This window comes from Ranitomeya imitator, chromosome 3 (assembly GCF_032444005.1).
Source record: "Ranitomeya imitator isolate aRanImi1 chromosome 3, aRanImi1.pri, whole genome shotgun sequence".
NCBI lineage: Eukaryota > Metazoa > Chordata > Amphibia > Anura > Dendrobatidae > Ranitomeya > Ranitomeya imitator.
Window position 1 is genome coordinate 797,461,950 of NC_091284.1, and position 20,623 is coordinate 797,482,572.

At 44.8% G+C, this 20,623-nt stretch overlaps 1 protein-coding gene across 1 annotated transcript in view; it reads left to right on the forward strand.

The window, feature by feature from the left end:
• Positions 1–20,623, forward strand: part of DYNC2H1 (dynein cytoplasmic 2 heavy chain 1) — a 552,714-nt gene that overhangs the window by 317,585 nt on the left and 214,506 nt on the right. The window contains exons 76-78 of the mRNA XM_069759211.1: positions 6,990–7,150; positions 9,435–9,560; positions 12,025–12,135. Coding sequence (XP_069615312.1) covers positions 6,990–7,150; positions 9,435–9,560; positions 12,025–12,135 — 398 coding nt within the window. The remainder of the gene's footprint in view (positions 1–6,989; positions 7,151–9,434; positions 9,561–12,024; positions 12,136–20,623) is intronic.

Genomic DNA, 20,623 nt, shown 5'->3' on the forward strand with positions numbered 1-20,623 from the left:
GTGAGGAAGGTGTGTGCCGTACTTATAGATTAAAAATGTGAGGAAGGTGTGTGCCGTACTTATGGATCAAAAATGTGAGGAAGGTGTGTGCCATACTTAGGAATTCAAAATGTGAGGAAGGTGTGTGCCATACTTATGGATTAAAAATGTGAGGAAGGTGTGTGCCGTACTTAGATTAAAAATGTGAGGAAGGTGTGCCTTACTTATGGATTAAAAATGTGAGGAAGGTGTGTGCCGTACTTATGGATTAAAAATGTGAGGAAGGTGTGTGCCATACTTAGGAGATCAAAAATGTGAGGAAGGTGTGTGCCATACTTAGGAATTCAAAATGTGAGGAAGGTGTGTGCCATACTTATGGATTAAAAATGTGAGGAAGGTGTGTGCCGTACTTATAGATTTAAAATGTGAGGAAGGTGTGTGCCGTACTTATGGATTAAAAATGTGAGGAAGGTGTGTGCCGTACTTATAGATTAAAATGTGAGGAAGGTGTGTGCTGTCACAATTTGCTGCAATCCCCTTGAAATTGTACTTGCTTGTGTGACGCCCAGGAGACCGGGGTACCCAGCACCGGACCAATGGGGTCTGTCTCTTGAGGGGGATGTCAGGGGTGGCTTGACCCGGTGCTGTGGCCTCAGGCAATGCACAATGTAAGGGTATCGTGAGGGAACAGGCACTTACTTGATCAGCAGCAGGTTCTCCCAGCGGTGATGATCCCGATCGTGGATAGATCGCTATTGTCCAAATGAAAGACTGAGGCACTGAAACATTTAACCAGTTTACTTCAACATAAAGGGATTTACAACCAGTCCTGTCACCGGAGTCTGTATGGGAACTCTGAGTTACTTTGACCCTGCCGGGGTCTTCGCCTCTTATTGTACGCAATTTCTGTATGGCCCTGCTGCTGTATGTGAACTGGCTGCCGGCCCAATCTGTCCCCTCCGGGTCCTGGTTCGACGGGCAACCCGAGTCCTTTTATCGGCTTACCCCCTCCGGGAGTACCGCTGAACTCTGTGTCTGTTGCTGCGTCCGGCCCTAGTGAAGCTGATATCACCTCACGTTTTCCGGTTGCTGTATTATATATAATGAATACAGCCACGGATCCGGTATCCGTCTTTGCACCTGTTCTGGGTAGTGATTAATGCTACCCGGTTCTCACAATGTCCTTTTTCTCTGTCCCTCTTCTCCTCAGGCCGGTGATTTGGGCCTGGAAACCGTCATAGGGCTGTTAGAAATTCAGCTGTATGACCTCTCACTTTCAGCTCCTTAGCCCAACTGCCATTTCTTCTCTCAGACCAGAATGGATCAAGGGGAGTCTCTGGAGCTCCCCCTTCTGGCCGGAGGTGGTAGTGCAGTTTTGCTATCTTAGTACTTGTATTTAGTGTCAGTAACTATTTTTGTGGCAAATACCCCTAGGGGTGCCACACTTGCAAGTAATGGATAGCAGGAAATTCAGACTCTACAGTACTTTGGGTGCATTTATAACAGTACTGATAGCATGACACCAAAAATATACGCTTTTAAATAGAAAAAAGTTTCCAAAGTTGGACAACCACAACTAAGTGGCCATTTCTGTGATAACCAAAATAGTAATTTTGATCATCATTTGCAAGGTCTGGTTTTATATTAGCACATATATACGAAAAGCGGCTTAGAAAGCCTTAGCCAGCTCACCAACCAGACCAGCAGTAATGGAGCACGAGAGTCCGTCTTGATCCAAACGTCCAGCAACAGCAAATCCAACAGAAAATAGATACTCCAGTTCCGATAAAAACGTGAAATCTTTAATAATCCAAATGGTTAAAATAGATAATCCTTACATGTGGTGGACCAAACAGGTGTTTGTAATAAATAAGGCTACGCGTTTCGACCTAAATCGGTCTTACTCATGCCTGTGTTACATTGCAAATGAAAGTTACACATATAGTGTTCCTAGACAGAAGGTTCCGCCCTCTCCACATCACATGATCTCTAGTGAAAGGTCCTACAAGGTCCTACAAACACATATGTGATATACAATTTAAAACAATAACACTAAACAATTAGCAATAGTAGTATAATAATTTGTTTCTTTTGTTTAACCCTGATGGAAATCGAGTGTTGAGATTAAAAATCCAGAACGCCTCTCTTGTGAGTAGACGTCTTTTTATGTCTCCTCCTCGATTAGGCGGATAGATTTTTTCTATGCCATGCACTTTAAAGGGTGAAGTATCACCATTATGCATCGTACGAAAATGTTTTGCAGCCATTGATATATTTCTATTAGTCATATTACACATATTGACATCTTTCAGGTGCTCTGTAATGCGAGTTTTTAATTTGCGCGATGTGCAGCCCACATAGGATTTCTGACATGTAGTGCACTCTATTTCATAGACTCCATTTTTTGTATGACAATTTATAAAGCTATTTATATTATAGCTTTTAGATTTATCAGAGTTCCAGAATTTATTTCCCAGCTGCGCATGAATACAAGTGCTGCACGCTGCGGTACCGCATTAAGGCTACGTTCACACTAGCGTTCGGCTAGTGTGCGTCGCGCTAGCGTCGGGCGACGCAGCGGCGACGCACGCGTCATGCGCCCCTATGTTTAACATGGGGGACGCATGCGTTTTTGTGTGTTGCGTTTTCCGACACGTGCGTCTTTTTTGACGCTAGCGTCGGACCAAGAAAACGCAACAAGTTGCATTTTTCTTGCGTCCGATTTTCGTCAAAAAACGACGCACGCGTCGAAAAACGCAGCGTTTTTGCGTGCGTTTGCACGCGTTTTTCGGTGCGTTGTTCGTCGCGTCGCCGATGCAGCGGCGCACAACGCTAGTGTGAACGTAGCCTTAAAGAAACCCTTGCAGTCTAACCAAGTAGTGGACTTAGATTTAGTTTTAGATTGAAGTGAATTAGGGGCAATTATATCACCAATGGTTTGTGCCCTTCTAGCAACTATATTTACACCATCCTTTAATAAATGTGATAGCCCTTCATCTTCATATAGAATAGGTAATCTGTTATTGATAATATTTCTGATTAAATTAAACTGTGGGGAAAATTGTAAACATAAATGTAAATTATTTGCATATTTTCTGTTTTTATTTTTATTGTCATTAGCACCTTTTTTAATTTTAGAAGGGACTAGAAGGTCCTCCCTTTGTTTTTTCTCCACTATATTAATGGCCCTATTCAGTGTCCAATTTGGATAGTTTCTAGCTTTTAGCTTGGTTTTTAGTTCCTGGAACTCTTTTGATTGATCCTCTTTTTTGCTGCAATTTCGTTTCAGCCTAGTGAACTCCCCCACTGGTATGGATTTTATAGTGTGAGATGGGTGACTACTATTAGCATGTAGAATTGTATTGCCGCTAATTGGTTTTATATGAGTTCGACTAGTGATTTCTTCGCCAACAGTACCACTTAGCTCCAGATCTAAAAAAGAAATGGATTTGTTGTCCTGAACATAAGTGAATTTTATACCAAAATTATTAGAATTAATGTATTCCACAAATCCCGGTATGGCAGACACATCACCCCCCCCAAATAATGAGGGTGTCATCTATGTATCTGCCATACCAGGAGATGTGGTCAACAAAGGGGTTCTCAGCAGCATAAATAAATTCTTGTTCCCAATAAGCCATTGTCAGATTTGCCAGAGATGGTGAGTAGGGTTGAGCGACCTTGACTTTTTTAGGGTCGAGCCGGGTTTCGCGAAACCCGACTATCTCAAAAGTCGAGTCGAGTGAAATCGGCCGATTATGGCGAAAAGTCGAGGATCGACCGAAACACTCTCTCTCTCTCTCTCACTGAAAAGCTGGTGTTACACAGTGCAAATCGCTACAGCGCACAAGCGACAACATGGCGATAGGCGTCCACGCCCCTAAGACCTATGTCATCACTCTGCCCACGCCCCTTCATTGGCTGAAAAAAATGGCGCCAAGCGCGTCATACGAAACGCGACTTTGGCGCGAAAGTCGCGTACCGCATGGCCGACCCCACACAGGGATCGGGTCGGGTTTCATGAAACCCGACTTTGCCAAAAGTCGGCGACTTTTGAAAATGAACGATCCGTTTCGCTCAACCCTAATGGTGAGTATTTTGCCCCCATTGGGACTCCCGACTTCTGAATATATATTTCACCATCAAATGAAAAAATATTATGTTCCATAAGAAAATACGTTACTCTCAATAGAAAATCTATCAGGTTTTGAGAGTATTGACCATAATCTTTTAAATGGAACTCTAGCGCTTTCATGGCTACATTATGGGGTACGCTTGTGTATAACGAGATTACATCACAACTGAGCCAGGTGTGATTAACCTCCCATTTACGATTTTTAAATGTTTTTAAAATTTCTCTGGAGTCTTTCACATATCCTGGCATTTTTTTCACCAAAGGTTGCAATAATGAGTCAACCCATTCACATAGGTGTTCTGACATGGAGCCTATGCCCGAAATTATCGGTCGCATGGATGGTAAACCTGTGCTTTTGTGCACCTTAGGAAGGCCATACATGATAGGCAGTTTTGGGGTTTCTACATATAGATATTCGGCTTGTTTTTTACTCAGGACTGCTAAAAATGCACCCTCCTCAATTAATTTTTTGATTTTCTCATTATATTCTTTGGTTGGATTCTTTTTTAATTTGTTGTAGGTAGCATTATCAGATAATAATTCATACATTTTGTCCTTGTAATCCTTTTCATTTAAGATAACTATTAGACCCCCCTTATCACTTTTTTTAATGATAATATTTTTAAAGGATTTTAGTTCATTAAGTGCTTTCCGCTGCCGATAAGAAAGGTTTCTCTGCATTTTGTTGTTACTATTCAGACTATGTTCTAAGTTCTTTAGGTCTTTTTCGACTAGTTCTTGAAACTTATCCATACATTCCACTCTAGTCTGTATAGGGTAGAAGTATGGGTTTTTAGTCTTAAAGTTTTTAGATGCGTTTGTAGTTCCTTCCATTGATTCATCCTGATTTTCTTTGGATAATTTCATTAGACAGTTCAGAGTAACTTGTTCCTTAAAGGTAAGGTTCTCAAATTCATTAATTTCCATATCATGATCTTGATTCACAGTTGTTATTTCATCTGCAGAGAAATGTTTTTTTAGAGTCAGATTTCTTACAAATTTGTTGATGTCTAGAATGGTCATAAACAGATTAAAGTCGGTATCTGGTACAAAATTAAGTCCCAGAGCCAATACATCTAGTTGATCTTGTGTCAATGTTTGGGCAGATAAATTGACCACATTACTTCCTTTTATTGTTTGTGTTTCTTTTTGTTGCGGGTCATAATTCCTGATGGATTTTTTTTACGTTTTCTTCCAGCTCTTCTCTTCCGTTTTTTGACACTTTTCCAAATTTTCTTCTGTTTTCCAATGTATAATTTGGTATAGACGTATCTGACATACTGGCATTAGTATCGGATGAATCAAGTTCCGTGGATGAGAAATTCACCTGAGGTCTGGTATTAGATTTATGACGAGCATGGCTATTTTTTAAGATGGATTTCGGAGATTTGTAATTTCTCTCCCATCGACTCCAATCATACACACTGTCTGTGGAGTAATCTCTTAGATCTCTTTCAAATTTCCGTCTTTTGCGATTCATTATGTCATCTTCCAATGTGCTGACATTGCCTTTCACTCTATCCATAGATAACTCATAATTTGGTAGTGATTTAAATTCTTCCAAAGTATTTTTTATTTTATCCACATTTTCCTGAATTTCCTTCAGCTTGTTTTCCTCATTTTTTATTATAAGCTTCATTAGGTTCAGAGAGCAATTGGTTAGGATCTGATTCCATTCATTCGTAAACTCATTTGAGTAAATTGTAGTAGAGATTTTTTTGATCCTAAGACCTCTTGGGACCATCTCTTTTGCTACATAATTTTGTAGAGTGGTGAGATTCCACCATATTTTCATTTCAGTATTCAACAGTCTCTCAGATTAATTTAAATGTGAAGTGAAATCACCACTCCCTATAGGGTCAGATCCAGCATCTCTGAACACCTGTGCCACTTTGGCCAGTCTTTCTTGGGAATACATGATAAAAAGAAATGAATAAACAAACACCCTAAGTCCACCTTCATTCAACAGTAGGATGTACGTTGGGAGACATCGGCAGGATCAAAATAGTAATAGCACATATATACGAAAAGCGGCTTAGAAAGCCTTAGCCAGCTCACCAACCAGACCAGCAGTAATGGAGCACGAGAGTCCGTCTTGATCCAAACGTCCAGCAACAGCAAATCCAACAGAAAATAGATACTCCAGCCCCGATAAAAACTTGAAATCTTTAATAATCCAAATGGTTAAAATAGATAATCCTTACATGTGGTGGACCAAACAGGTGTTTGTAATAAATAAGGCTACGCGTTTCGACCTAAATCGGTCTTACTCATGCCTGTGGCTGCAAAACATTTTCGTACGATGCATAATGGTGATACTTCATCCTTTAAAGTGCATGGCATAGAAAAAATCTATCCGCCTAATCGAGGAGGAGAAATAAAAAGACGTCTACTCACAAGAGAGGCGTTCTGGATTTTTAATCTCAACACTCGATTTCCATCAGGGTTAAACAAAAGAAACGAATTATTATACTACTATTGCTAATTGTTTAGTGTTATTGTTTTAAATTGTATATCACATATGTGTTTGTAGGACCTTGTAGGACCTTTCACTAGAGATCATGTGATGTGGAGAGGGCGAAACCTTCTGTCTAGGAACACTATATGTGTAACTTTCATTTGCAATGTAACACAGGCATGAGTAAGACCGATTTAGGTCGAAACGCGTAGCCTTATTTATTACAAACACCTGTTTGGTCCACCACATGTAAGGATTATCTATTTTAACCATTTGGATTATTAAAGATTTCAAGTTTTTATCGGAGCTGGAGTATCTATTTTCTGTTGGATTTGCTGGTTTTATATTACTGAACTATAGTATAGGATTAATGACTAACATCTACTATGTGAATGATCATATCTTATTTTGGTACAGGTCTTAAGGAGTTATCTCCGGCACCCCTTAACCTGAAACGTCTCAGTAAGGACACTCTGGCCATTGAACCCATTCTGATCATTATCTCTCCTGGCGCTGACCCATCCCAGGAGCTGCAGGAGCTCGCCAGTGCGGAGGTTGGCAGAGAATGCTATCGTGAGGTGAGTGTGATCCTGATCAAGAGCGCTAGTCATTTCCCCACTAATCACACCACTGAGACCTCCGCGATAACTAGGATGATGGGCTCTTAGGCCACTGTTACTCTTCCGTGCATGACCACGGTGAGAAGACGGTGAATGCAGCGCTGGTCTAGCATGCGTTATGCCTCTCCACTCTTAAGTTATGGACAGTCGATAGTACTGATGGAAAACATGGAGTCCTGCACTGTCAGCCCTTTGCAATGAAAACGTCTGACCACCGTGACAGTCAAGGTCTCCTCCATGTGGTTGAGCAGTGAAGAGCAATATAACATTTGGGATCTCTAGTAAATGGTGGAGAGCACTTATTTTACTTGGTTAGACAGAGCCATTAAATTCTGCAAAACTTTATAGACATTATCTCTTTCCACATTAGGACCCAAACTCTTAACTTCCCGATCAATATGTCCAGTACATCATTGTAGATATCGTCCTTGGTGGGATTTATACCCAAGACCTCAGCTCCACAGAGCAGCCGCTCCTCACCCCAGGTCACAGGTCCTTTTCTGAGCAGCCAATCAACGCAGTGACTTCTGTACCTAAGTTCCGCCCAGTAGGAGCCGACTCAGAAGGCCAGCAAACTTTGGAAAGGATTTTCCTACTTATTCAGCAATAAATATGTTCTACACGTTATGGAAATTGTCCTTCTGATGTAAAGCTTCTCATTTTCTAGATCCCACATTCCTACATGTTAAAATACAAGATATGTTTTCAAGATTGAACATTGGTTTCTTAGTTTTGGAAAACCCCTGCCTATGCCTACAGTTTTTTTGTTTTTTTTAAATCTAAGTGTACTTTACTCACCCTCTGTGGGTTCAGCGCTGAGTCTCCTCCGGTGTTCCCAGTGTCTGTTATTGTCTGCAGCTCTGGTGTCAGGACAACAGCACTGCAGTCAATCAGTGAGGTTAGCGATTCATGTTTTCAGCTCATGCAGGTCTATGGAGCTCAGTTATTGGCTGCTGCTCTTTTGACGAGATGCCAGCGGTGCAGTCAATAACAAACAGCGGGGGTACAACCCCCGGGGACTCTGTGCTGGACCCAGGGGGTGTGAGTAAGGCGCAGTTTTTAAAACAAAATTGCAGCCAGGATAAAGTGTTTTACTGAAACCGGAAAACCCCTTTAAAGGGAATTTTCCAGCAGGATTTCACTTCCCCCTTAACTATTCATGTGCGCGTGTATCTTTTTCAAAGACAAGTTCATCAATACTTTTGCCTGACCAGTTCCTTCCTCCGAGATCAGCGTTTGCATTGATATTCACGCATCAAGAAAACGCGAAACGGCCGTCGTCCTCCGTTCTTCCTCTCCCCGCATCTCCTGCGCACCGTGTCGGCATCCCAAACTTTGGAATAAAGGACTTGAATTTTTGAACAGATCGGTGAGTGCCGATCTCCTTCTTTTTCTTCATGCGTGAACTTTAATCCACTCGCAGCAGAGCACCTCGGCATGTCCGTTACATCGCACAGCTCGCATGGTAAGGAAATGATTGATTAAAGATAGTAGACTGTTGTTCGGTGCCAAATAACTCTTCCAGTTCTATTCGTGTGCATTGATATGTAAAGTGCTACGGTAGATCTGAAGCTTCTGTCACTCCACATCTATTCCCTTCTCCTTCTTGACTGACTACTTCTTTCTTTGAAGTCACACAGCGCAGAGGCTGTCAGTCAGGCAGGAGGAGGCAGCACTGGGCGGGGAATAGAGCTGGAGTGGCAGATGCTTCAGATCTACCATAGCTCTTCAGACTTATTTGTATATCAATTCAAACATTGATTTTTTTTCACAGACCGGCCATGTAAGGGTATTGCCGGACTTGTCTTTCAAAGAGCTATATGTGCATGTAAAATATTTGGGGTGTGAAATCCTTCCGACAGAGTCCCTTTAAAGTGCTTGTCCCATAGACAGTATATGAAATATACCTATTCATGGACAAATAGTAAATCTACCATGGTTGAGGAGCTGAAAGACCCCAGAAATGGAGTCCTATAACCCCTATGTAAATGGAATGGTAGAGCACATGTGCGACCAGGCATTATTTCTAGGAGTGGTGGACACACGTGTGCAGCACTGCACCATTCATATTTGGGATTATTGGGGGTTTCATCAGCTGCACCCTAAGTGATCATGCATTTATCAGCTCTCATGTGGATAGGTAAAATATCGTTTATGGGACTACCTTGATAAGTAAATTCTATGAATTTAGAGATTTATTAGCCTTATAAAGTTCTCTAACATCCCTCAATTCTCTTCACAGGTGGCAATGGGTCAAGGCCAAGCAGATCTGGCCATACAGACCCTGAGGGAGTGCGCCCGGGAAGGAGAGTGGCTTTGCCTAAAGAATCTGCATCTTGTCATCTCTTGGCTGCCGGTTTTGGAAAAGGCGAGTCCAACAAAAATAAGTCTCCATGTGATAATATTTAGTTTTCACTTTCCTGTACTATTCATTCATGAAAACCCCATGTTAATGATAAGAAAACATTGTGTAATGCTGCGTGGCAGACATTGCTCTGAGAGATGAAAATGCATAACATGAAAACAACTGGGTGCTAGTCATGGGACAAGCTTCACAGAAAGGTTGCAAAAATGTTCTTTAACATGCAAGATTATTGAATAACACATTTTTCCACCAAAGCTTGGCTTTTAAAGGGATTGTTTCAAGAAATGGGTAACATTTCACAGCGCTTTTAAAACAAGCAATTTATTGGTTATTGGTTACCCTGCAGACTCCGAGTGGTCAGTTACCTAGGCAAGGAGCACTGGATGCGAGCAGGCTCCTTGCTTTTGGCTGGATTGTTCAATCTGACTAGCTTCAGTGTCTCTGCCCTTGTCCCATGCCTAAGAGGCAAAGTTCCCCACTGCATGGAAGAGTACAATTTGGGCTAACGGGGCCACCATTCCACTGTTCCAAACTGTCCATCTTTATGAGCGCACAGGACCCTGGGAAATCAGTGGGCAGTGGAGCTGTGCTCTCCTTGATGACCAAGGGCAGTGGAGCTGTGCGCTCCTTGATGACCAAGTGCAGGGGAGCTGTGCGCTCCTTGAACAAGGGCAGTGGAGCTGTGCGCTCCTTGAACAAGGGCAGGGGAGCTGTACGCTCCTTGATGACCAAGAGCAGGGGAGCTATGCGCTCCTTGATGACCAAGGGCAGGGGAGCTGTGCGCTCTTTGATGACCAAGAGCAGGGGAGCGGTTATCTCCTTGATGACCAAGGCCAGTGGAGCTGTGCTCTCCTTGATGACCAAGGGCAGGGGAACTGTACGCTCCTTGATGACCAAGGGCAGGGGAGCGGTTATCTCCTTGATGCCTAAGGCCAGTGGAGCTGTGCTCTCCTTGATAACCAAGGGCAGGAGAGCTGTGCGCTCCTTGATGACCAAGGGCAGGGGAGCTGTGTGCTCTTTGATGACCTAGGGCAGGGGAGCGGTTATCTCCTTGATGACCAAGGGCAGGGGAGCTGTGCGCTCTTTTATGACCAAGGGCAGGGGAGCGGTTATCTCCTTGATGACCAAGGCCAGTGGAGCTGTGCTCTCCTTGATGACCAAGGGCAGGGGAGCTGTACGCTCCTTGATGACCAAGGGCATGGGAGCTGTGCGCTCCTTGATGACCAAGGGCAGGGGAGCGTTTATCTCCTTGATGACCAAGGCCAGTGGAGCTGTGCTCTCCTTGATGACCAAGGGCAGGAGAGCTGTGCGCTCCTTGATGACCAAGGGCAGGGGAGCGTTTATCTTTTTGATGACCAAGGCCAGTGGAGCTGTGCACTCCTTGATGACCAAGGGCAGGGGAGCTGTGCACTCCTTGATGACCAAGGGCAGGGTAGCTGTGCGCTCTTTGATGGCCAAGGGCAGGGTAGCTGTGCGCTCTTTGATGGCCAAGGGCAGGGTAGCTGTGCTCTTTGATGGCCAAGTGCAGGGTAGCTGTGCGCTCTTTGATGGCCAAGGGCAGGGTAGCTGTGCTCTTTGATGGCCAAGTGCAGGGTAGCTGTGCGCTCTTTGATGGCTAGGGCAGGGTAGCTGTGCTCTTTGATGGCCAAGTGCAGGGTAGCTGTGCGCTCTTTGATGGCCAAGGGCAGGGTAGCTGTGCTCTTTGATGGCCAAGTGCAGGGTAGCTGTGCGCTCTTTGATGGCCAAGGGCAGGGTAGCTGTGCTCTTTGATGACCAAGTGCAGGGTAGCTGTGCGCTCTTTGATGGCTAGGGCAGGGTAGCTGTGCTCTTTGATGGCCAAGTGCAGGGTAGCTGTGCGCTCTTTGATGGCCAAGGGCAGGGTAGCTGTGCTCTTTGATGGCCAAGTGCAGGGTAGCTGTGCGCTCTTTGATGGCCAAGGGCAGGGTAGCTGTGCTCTTTGATGGCCAAGTGCAGGGTAGCTGTGTGCTCTTTGATGGCCAAGTGCAGGGTAGCTGTGCGCTCTTTGATGGCCAAGGGCAGGGTAGCTGTGCTCTTTGATGGCCAAGTGCAGGGGAGCTGTGCACTCTTTGATGACCAAGGGCAGGGTAGCTGTGCTCTTTGATGGCCAAGTGCAGGGGAGCTGTGCACTCTTTGATGACCAAGGGCAGGGGAGCTCTCCGCTCCTTGACTAAGGGCAGGGAGCTCTGCACTCTTTGATGACTAAGTCAGTTGGTTTGAAGAAAGTCGTATATTTTTCATCATCCTTTATAATTACAGTATATACATCATTGAATTTAAGTTGTGGCTAAATTTATTTTAATTTCATTAAGTTTTTTGTTTAGTTTCAAGAGTTGACTTTTCATGACAAAATATGCCATAGGATAGGTGTATTGGACTAATTTTGCATAAGTACACATATAATTGTACATTGTGCATACACGAAGACCTGTTATCTGTCATTTTATAGGAGCTAAACACTCTGCAACCGAAATCTACTTTCCGTCTCTGGCTCACTGCAGAAGTTCACCCAAAATTTACACCAATATTGCTGCAATCAAGTCTGAAGATAACCTACGAGGTAAGACTTACATTTTGTTAATCTGACACCAGTGTTCAATACATTGTGGGATATCAAATATTGTGCACTTTCTGAAATAATAATAAAGTATAAAACTGCTGCCTGTCATGTTCAGGACAGCTCCATTTAGCCGACCAGTATGTAGGGGTTTCTGCGTGCCCAAAGTGGTCCAAAGAGGGACATCAGGTGTCGACTAGTCCATCTGTCTGATCCCACAGAACAGATACTGTAGAAAAAAATGCTGACCCCTCTCTACACTAAAAGAGCCTGCAATGGGTATGTGGATGTCAGAACTGGATCACAGAGCAATGATAGACGGCAGCCTGGTCTGATGAGTCACATTTGATTTTTCCATCATGTAGACTGCCAAGTGATGACTTGGTCTCCAGTTCCACAGATCTCAATCCAATAGAGCTTCTGTGGGATGTGCCTAAAAATGAGGACAGATCTATGGAGGCTGCACGTCACAACCTACAGGACATTGATGCTTGATTCCACAGGTCTCCTTGTGGAAACCGTGCCTTGATGGGTCAAAGCGGTCTTGGTGTTACCAAGTGAACCCACACAATATTAGGCGCTAGGTATAAAGGCTGATGGTGGATGTCCCTCTGATGGGGATCAGTTGGGAACTGAACCTTTTGATTAATGTCTGCAGTCTATAGGGTTCTTATTTTCATATTCTGGTCATAGTCACATTTCTGATACAATACTTTTCATAATGGACTTCAAAAACCCAAAGTGACTCCTGAATGCATGCTTCTTCACTACTAGATGGTGACCCGATTCTAACGCATCGGTATCCCAGAATATGCATGTCCACGTAGTACAGTTAGGGCCAGAAATATTTGGACAGTGACACAAGTTTTGTTATTTTAGCTGTTTACAAAAACATGTTCAGAAATACAATTATATATATAATATGGGCTGAAAGTGCACACTCCCAGCTGCAATATGATAGTTTCCACATCCAAATCGGACAAAGGGTTTAGGAATCATAGCTCTGTAATGCATAGCGTCCTCTTTTTCAAGGGACCAAAAGTAATTGGACAATGGACTCTAAGGGCTGCAATTAACTCTGAAGGCGTCTCCCTCGTTAACCTGTAATCAATGAAGTAGTTAAAAGGTCAGGGGTGGATTCCAGGTGTGTGGTTTTGCATTTGGAAGCTGTTGCTGTGAGCAGACAACATGCGGTCAAAGGAACTCTCAATTGAGGTGAAGCAGAACATCCTGAGGCTGAAAAAAAAGAAAAAATCCATCAGAGCGATAGCAGACATGCTTGGAGTAGCAAAATCAACAGTTGGGTACATTCTGAGAAAAAAGGAATTGACTGGTGAGCTTGGGAACTCAAAAAGGCCTGGGTGTCCACGGATGACAACAGTGGTGGATGATCGCCGCATACTTAATTTGGTGAAGAAGAACCCGTTCACAACATCAACTGAAGTCCAGAACACTCTCAGTGAAGTAGGTGTATCTGTCTCTAAGTCAACAGTAAAGAGAAGACTCCATGACAGTAAATACAAAGGGTTCACATCTAGATGCAAACCATTCATCAATACCAAAAATAGACAGGCCAGAGTTAAATTTGCAGAAAAACACCTCAAGAAGCCAGCTCAGTTCTGGAAAAGTATTCTATGGACAGATGAGACAAAGATCAACCTGTACCAGAATGATGGGAAGAAAAAAGTTTGAAGAAGAAAGGGAACGGCACATGATCCAAGGCACACCACATCCTCTGTAAAACATGGTGGAGGCAACGTGATGGCATGGGCATTCATGGCTTTCAATGGCACTGGGTCACTTGTGTTTATTGATGACATAAGAGCAGACAAGAGTAGCCGGATGAATTCTGAAGTGTACCGGGATATACTTTCAGCCCAGATTCAGCCAAATGCTGCAAAGTTGATTGGACGGCGCTTCATAGTACAGATGGACAATGACCCCAAGCATACAGCCAAAGCTACCCAGGAGTTCATGAGTGCCAAAAAGTGGAACATTCTGCAATGGCCAAGTCAATCTCCAGATCTAAACCCAATTGAGCATGCATTTCACTTGCTCAAATCCAGACTTAAGACGGAAAGACCCACAAACAAGCAAGACCTGAAGGCTGCGGCTGTAAAGGCCTGGCAAGGCATTAAGAAGGAGGAAACCCAGCGTTTGGTGATGTCCATGGGTTCCAGACTTAAGGCAGTGATTGCCTCCAAAGGATTTGCAACAAAATATTGAAAATAAAAATATTTTGTTTGGGTTATGTTTATTTGTCCAATTACTTTTGACCTCCTAAAATGTGGAGTGTTTGTAAAGAAATGTGTACAATTCCTACATTTTCTATCAGATATTTTTGTTCAACCCTTCAAATTAAACGTTACAATCTGCACTTGAATTCTGTTGTAGAGATTTCATTTCAAATCCAATGTGGTGGCATGCAGAGCCCAACTCGCGAAAATTGTGTCACTGTCCAAATATTTCTGGCCCTAACTGTATATTGCCCAGCCACGTAGTATATTGCCCAGTAATGTAGTATATTGCCCAGTAACGTAGTATATTGCCCAGCTACGTAGTATATTGCCCAGCAACGTAGTATACAGCACAGAGCCACGTAGTATATTGCCCAGTCACGTAGTATATTGCCCAGTCACGTACTATATTGCCCAGCCGCGTAGTATATTGCCCAGCCACGTAGTATATTGCCCAGCCATGTAGTATATTGCCCAGCCACGTAGTATATTGCCCAGTCACGTAGTATATTGCCCAGCCACGTAGTATATTGCCCAGCCACGTAGTATATTGCCCAGTCACATACTATATTGCCCAGCGACGTAGTATACAGCACAGAGCCACGTAGTATATTGCCCAGCTACTACGTAGTATATCGCACAGCGACGTAGTATATTGCCCAGCCACGTAGTATATTGCCCAGCCACGTAGTATATTGCCCAGCCACGTAGTATATTGCCCAGCCACGTAGTATATTGCCCAGCCACGTAGTATATTGCCCAGCCAGGTAGTATATTGCCCAGCCACGTAGTATATTGCCCAGCCACGTAGTATATTGCCCAGCCACGTAGTATATTTCCCAGCCACGTAGTATATTTCCCAGCCACGTAGTATATTGCCCAGCCACGTAGTATCTGGCCCAGCCACGTAGTATCTGGCCCAGCCACGTAGTATATTGCCCAGCCACGTAGTATATTGCCCAGCCACGTAGTATATTGCCCAGCCACGTAGTATATTGCCCAGCCACGTAGTATATTGTCCAGCCACGTAGTATATTGCCCAGCCACGTAGTATATTCCCCAGTCACGTAGTATATTGCCCAGTCACGTAGTATATTGCCCAGCTACGTAGTATATTGCCCAGTCACGTAGTATATTGCCCAGCTGCGTAGTATATTGCACAGCGACGTAGTCCATGCAGTATATAGCACAGCCCATGGAGTATATAATACAGCCCACGTAGTATACAGCAGTGTGGGCACCATATCCCTGTTAAAAAAATATGAAAATAAAAAATAGTTATATACTCACCCTCCGGCGAGATCCACTGAAGCTCCTGCGATACGTGCACGGCTGCCGCCATCTTCCGTTCTCATGATGCATTGCAAAATTACCAAGATGACTTAGCGGTCTCGCGAGACCGCTAAGTATTCTGGGTAATTTCACAATGCATCTATGGGAACGGAAGATGGTGGAGGCCGCGCGCGGCTCAGCGGACAACGGAGGGTGAGTATAGCAGGTTTTTTGTTTTTCTATTATTTTTAACATTACATTTTTTTACTATTGATGCCGCATAGGCAGCATCAATAGTAAAAGGTTGGGGACACACAGGGTTAGTAGCGGCGGTAACGGAGTGCGTTACCCGCGGCATAACGCGGTCCGTTACCGCCGGCATTAACCCTGTGTTAGCTGTGGCCGGAGGGGACTATGCAGGCGCCGGGCACTGACTGTGGGGAGTAAGGAGCAGCCATTTTCTTCCGGACTGTGCCCGTCGCTGATTGGTCGTGGCTGTTTTGCTGCGACCAATCAGCGACTTGGATTTCCTTGACATACAGAGGCCGCGACCAATGAATATCCGTGACAGACAGACAGAAAGACAGAAGGACAAACGGAAGTGAACCTTAGACAATTATATAGTAGAAGCTCCTATACATGATCATCTTATTGGCTTTATTAAATACCTGGGTGTGTGGATTGAAATTCGAGCAAATTTGACACTACCAGGACACCTAATTGTCAGACATAGGACACTCCCTGCGACCGCTGTGATGTATGCTGCTCTAGACTGGAAAATGTAAGAAAATAAAAGTGGCACTCACCATCCATAAAATAGATGATGAGTGCCACACGTGTTGGGACCCATAGATGTTTTGTGATATGCGAAACCGCTGTCATCCATAACGCTCCCCGCTTCCTCCTGCTCATGTATTAATGCTACAAAAATAAAACAAAGAATTTATGGAAGGTGAGTGCCACTTGATTGTTTTTCTCACATTTTCTAGTCTTGTGTAGGACACTCGTGCACTTGGGTAAAACTCCCCATATATAATTTACATTGGAGGCCAAAAGTCTGTCCTGTCTGGTCCATGTCGCCTGTGTGCATCTGCATATACCATATCTACCTGTATGGGAAAAGACAGTCCATTATGGTTTCTATTACAGAAAACCTTCCACTATATAAGTCTAGGCATCCATCCAGTGTAAGGCATATTCGTCCTATGTACACGCACCCATCAGTAGCCACAGACACCGTCTGCACTTAGCCTAATTTATATTTTTCAGCAAATTTCCATTTTTCTGCAAATTCCTTATGTCCTTGCACAGGACCCTCAATGGAAGTGATGGCAATGCCCTGGTATGATATTGGCCAGTTAGCCAGGAGGTAGACGTCTGGCTAATCCCTACTGACCTTCCTCCATTCCTAGTGTTTCCCTTTTCCGATGTCTCATTGTACATGATTTCGGGTGCACTTATTTTCTGTTTCCTAGCTATGAAGCAGTAAAGCCGCACAGTGTACGAGACCTCACGGTTCATGCCATCCAGCCAGACAATACACGGGCCAAATGGAGAATATTGATCGACCCTTGTGATCAATTGTAATTGGTTTCCTTTCTCGCAGTCATAGGATTAATTCATATTCTTACATTATTTTTTTTTACACACAAAACCCGTATTCTCTCTGGAAACGCTGCCGCTCTCCGAGCTACCAAGTGGTGCGTCCTCCGTAGACGTCTGCTCTGGAGCCGTCACATGTGAGACCTCAGAACATAGAGAGACGAGCACTGGAAGATCAGGCGGAGAGCGCGGGGCTGTCGCTGCCGTTTCTTCCAGCTGAGAAGTGTTTGTAGCTGGGTTTTTTACATAACCAGCATCTATTCAGGGCACAAAACACAGCAGCGAGAATTTCTGGGAAATCAAGAGCTTTGCATTTTGCTTCTCTGCTTAAGTATTGTACTAAATTTCTGGCAAATTGCAGCTTATTACATCAGACTCTTACTATAGCTTTACTAAAAGCTGATAATTGGGCTCTCAGCAAAGCAGGTTTATGACAGGCAAATAAATATATCACAAGTGTATACTTCTGTATATACACTTCTGTATACCAACTCCCTATTTACATCTTTATTAATTTAGGGAACATCATACTGTGCGGAGGGCTGTGGGGACCATCAAACTGTGTGTGTGTGTGTGTGGGGAGGGGGCTGTGGGTACATTATACTGTATGGAGGTCTGTGGGTACATTATATTTTATATGGAGGGCGGCGTGGACCATGATAGTTTGAGGAAGCCGTGGGGCCATCATATTATCTGGGGGTTTTTTTTGGGAGGGGCATTGTACGTTATGGGCTGTGGGACCTTCACACTGTGTGTGGGGGAGTTGTGGGTTCCTTCATACTGTTGTGGGTTCCTTCATACTGTGTGTGGAGACCACCATACTGCATGTGGGGGAGTTGGGCCCATCATATTTGTGTGGGGGCTATGAGGTCCATAATAATGTGTGGACAGCTGTCTGACAATCATGGGAGGCTGTGAGTCCTCATTCTGTGAGGGAATCTTGAGTTGTGGGGCTATCATACTGTGTATGTGGAGCTGTGAAGCATCATACTGTGTTTAGAGGGCTGTGGGGACATCACACTGTGTGGAGGGGCTGTGGGGACATCATGCTGTGTGGAGGGGCTGTGGGGACATCATGCTGTGTGGAGGGGCTGTGGGGACATCATGCTGTGTGGAGCTGCTGTGGGGACATCATACTGTTTGGAGGGGCTGTGAAGACATGATACTGTGTGGAGGGGCTGTGGGGACATCATACTGTGTGGAGGGGCTGTGGGGACATCATTCTGTGTGGAGGGGCTGTGGGAACGTCATCCTGTGTAGAGGAGCTGTGGGGACATCATGCTGTGTGGAGGGGCTGTGGGGACATCATGCTGTGTGGAGGGGCTGTGGGGACATCATGCTGTGTGGAGCTGCTGTGGGGACATCATACTGTGTGGAGGGGCTGTGGGAACGTCATCCTGTGTAGAGGAGCTGTGGGGACATCATGCTGCGTGGAGGGGCTGTGGGGACATCATGCTGTGTGGGGGGGCTGTGGAGACATCATACTGTGTGGAGGGGCTGTGGGGACAGAATGCTGTGTGGAGGAGCTGTGGGAACGTCATGCTGTGTGGAGAAGCTGTGGAGACATCATACTATGTGGAGGGGCTGTGGAGACATCATACTGTGTGGAGGGGCTGTGGGGACATCATCCTGTGTGGAGGGGCTGTGGGGATATCACACTGTGTGGGGGGGCTGTGGAGACATCATACTGTGTGGAGGGGCTGTGGGGACAGAATGCTGTGTGGAGGAGCTGTGGGAACGTCATGCTGTGTGGAGAAGCTGTGGATACATCATACTATGTGGAGGGGCTGTGGAGACATCATACTGTGTGGAGGGGCTGTGGGGACAGAATGTTGTGTGGAGGAGCTGTGAGAACGTCATCCTGTGTGGAGGAGCTGTGGGGACATCATGCTGTGTGGAGGAGCTGTGGGGACATCATGCTGTGTGGAGGGGCTGTGGGGACAGAATGCTGTGTGGAGGGGCTGTGGGGATAGAATGCTGTGTGGAGGAGCTGTGGGGACATCATACTGTGTGGAGGGGCTGTGGGGACATCATGTTGTGTGGGGGCTGGGCTAAAATCATCCTGTGGAGACATTAAACTGTGTGTGAAAGGCTGTGGGATCCATCTTAAGGTGTTGGTTGCTGTGGGAACATCATTCTGTAAAGAGGAGTGGACTGTGGGAGTCATCATATTGTGTCTGGAGGAGCTGATGGAATCATCATACTGGGAACTGTAGCTTGCTTCTATCTATCTATCTATCTATCTATCTATGTATCTATGTATCTATCTATCTATGTATCTATCTATGTATCTGTCTGTCTATTATCTATATTTCCAATATCTATTATCTATCTACATCTATGCATACGTGTTATGAAAGGCAATTCAGTACTACAATGGACATAGCGGTCAGAGCACATACAGTGATCTGACAATAACCCAAAATCATAGAACGAGCTCTGAGACGTGGGAACTCTGCAGACCGCAATCCCTAATCCTCTCCAAACAACACTAGGATTGCGCCTAACTCTGCCTAGGCAACTCGGCACAGCCTGAGAAACTAACTAGCCTGAAGATAGAAAATAAGCCTACCTTGCCTCAGAGAAATACCCCAAAGGAAAAGGCAGCCCCCCACATATAATGACTGTGAGTCAAGATGAAAAGACAAACGTAGAGATGAAATACATTCAGCAAAGTGAGGCCCGACTTTCTTAATAGATCGAGGATAGAAAAGGTAACTTTGCGGTCTACACAAAACCCTAAAGAAAACCACGCAAAGGGGGCAAAAAGACCCTCCGTACCGAACTAACGGCACGGAGGTACACCCTTTGCGTCCCAGAGCTTCCAGCAACAAATTAGACAAGCTGGACTGAAAAAATAGCAAACAAATAGCAAAGAAGAACTTAGCTATGCAGAGCAGCAGGCCACAGGAATGATCCAGGGAAAAGCAAGTCCAACACTGGAACATTGACAGGAAGCCAGGATCAAAGCATTAGGTGGAGTTAAGTAGAGAAGCACCTAACGACCTCACCAGATCACCTGAGGGAGGAAACTCAGAAGCCGCAGTACCACTTCCCTCCACCAACAGAAGCTCACAGAGAGAATCATCCGAAGTACCACTTGTGACCACAGGAGGGAGCTCTGCCACAGAATTCACAACAGTACCCCCCCTTGAGGAGGGGTCACCGAACCCTCACCAGAGCCCCCAGGCCGACCAGGATGAGCCACATGAAAGGCACGAACAAGATCGGGAGCATGGACATCAGAGGCAAAAACCCAGGAATTATCTTCCTGAGCATAACCCTTCCATTTAACCAGATACTGGAGTTTCCGTCTAGAAACACGAGAATCCAAAATCTTCTCCACAATATACTCCAATTCCCCCTCCACCAAAACCGGG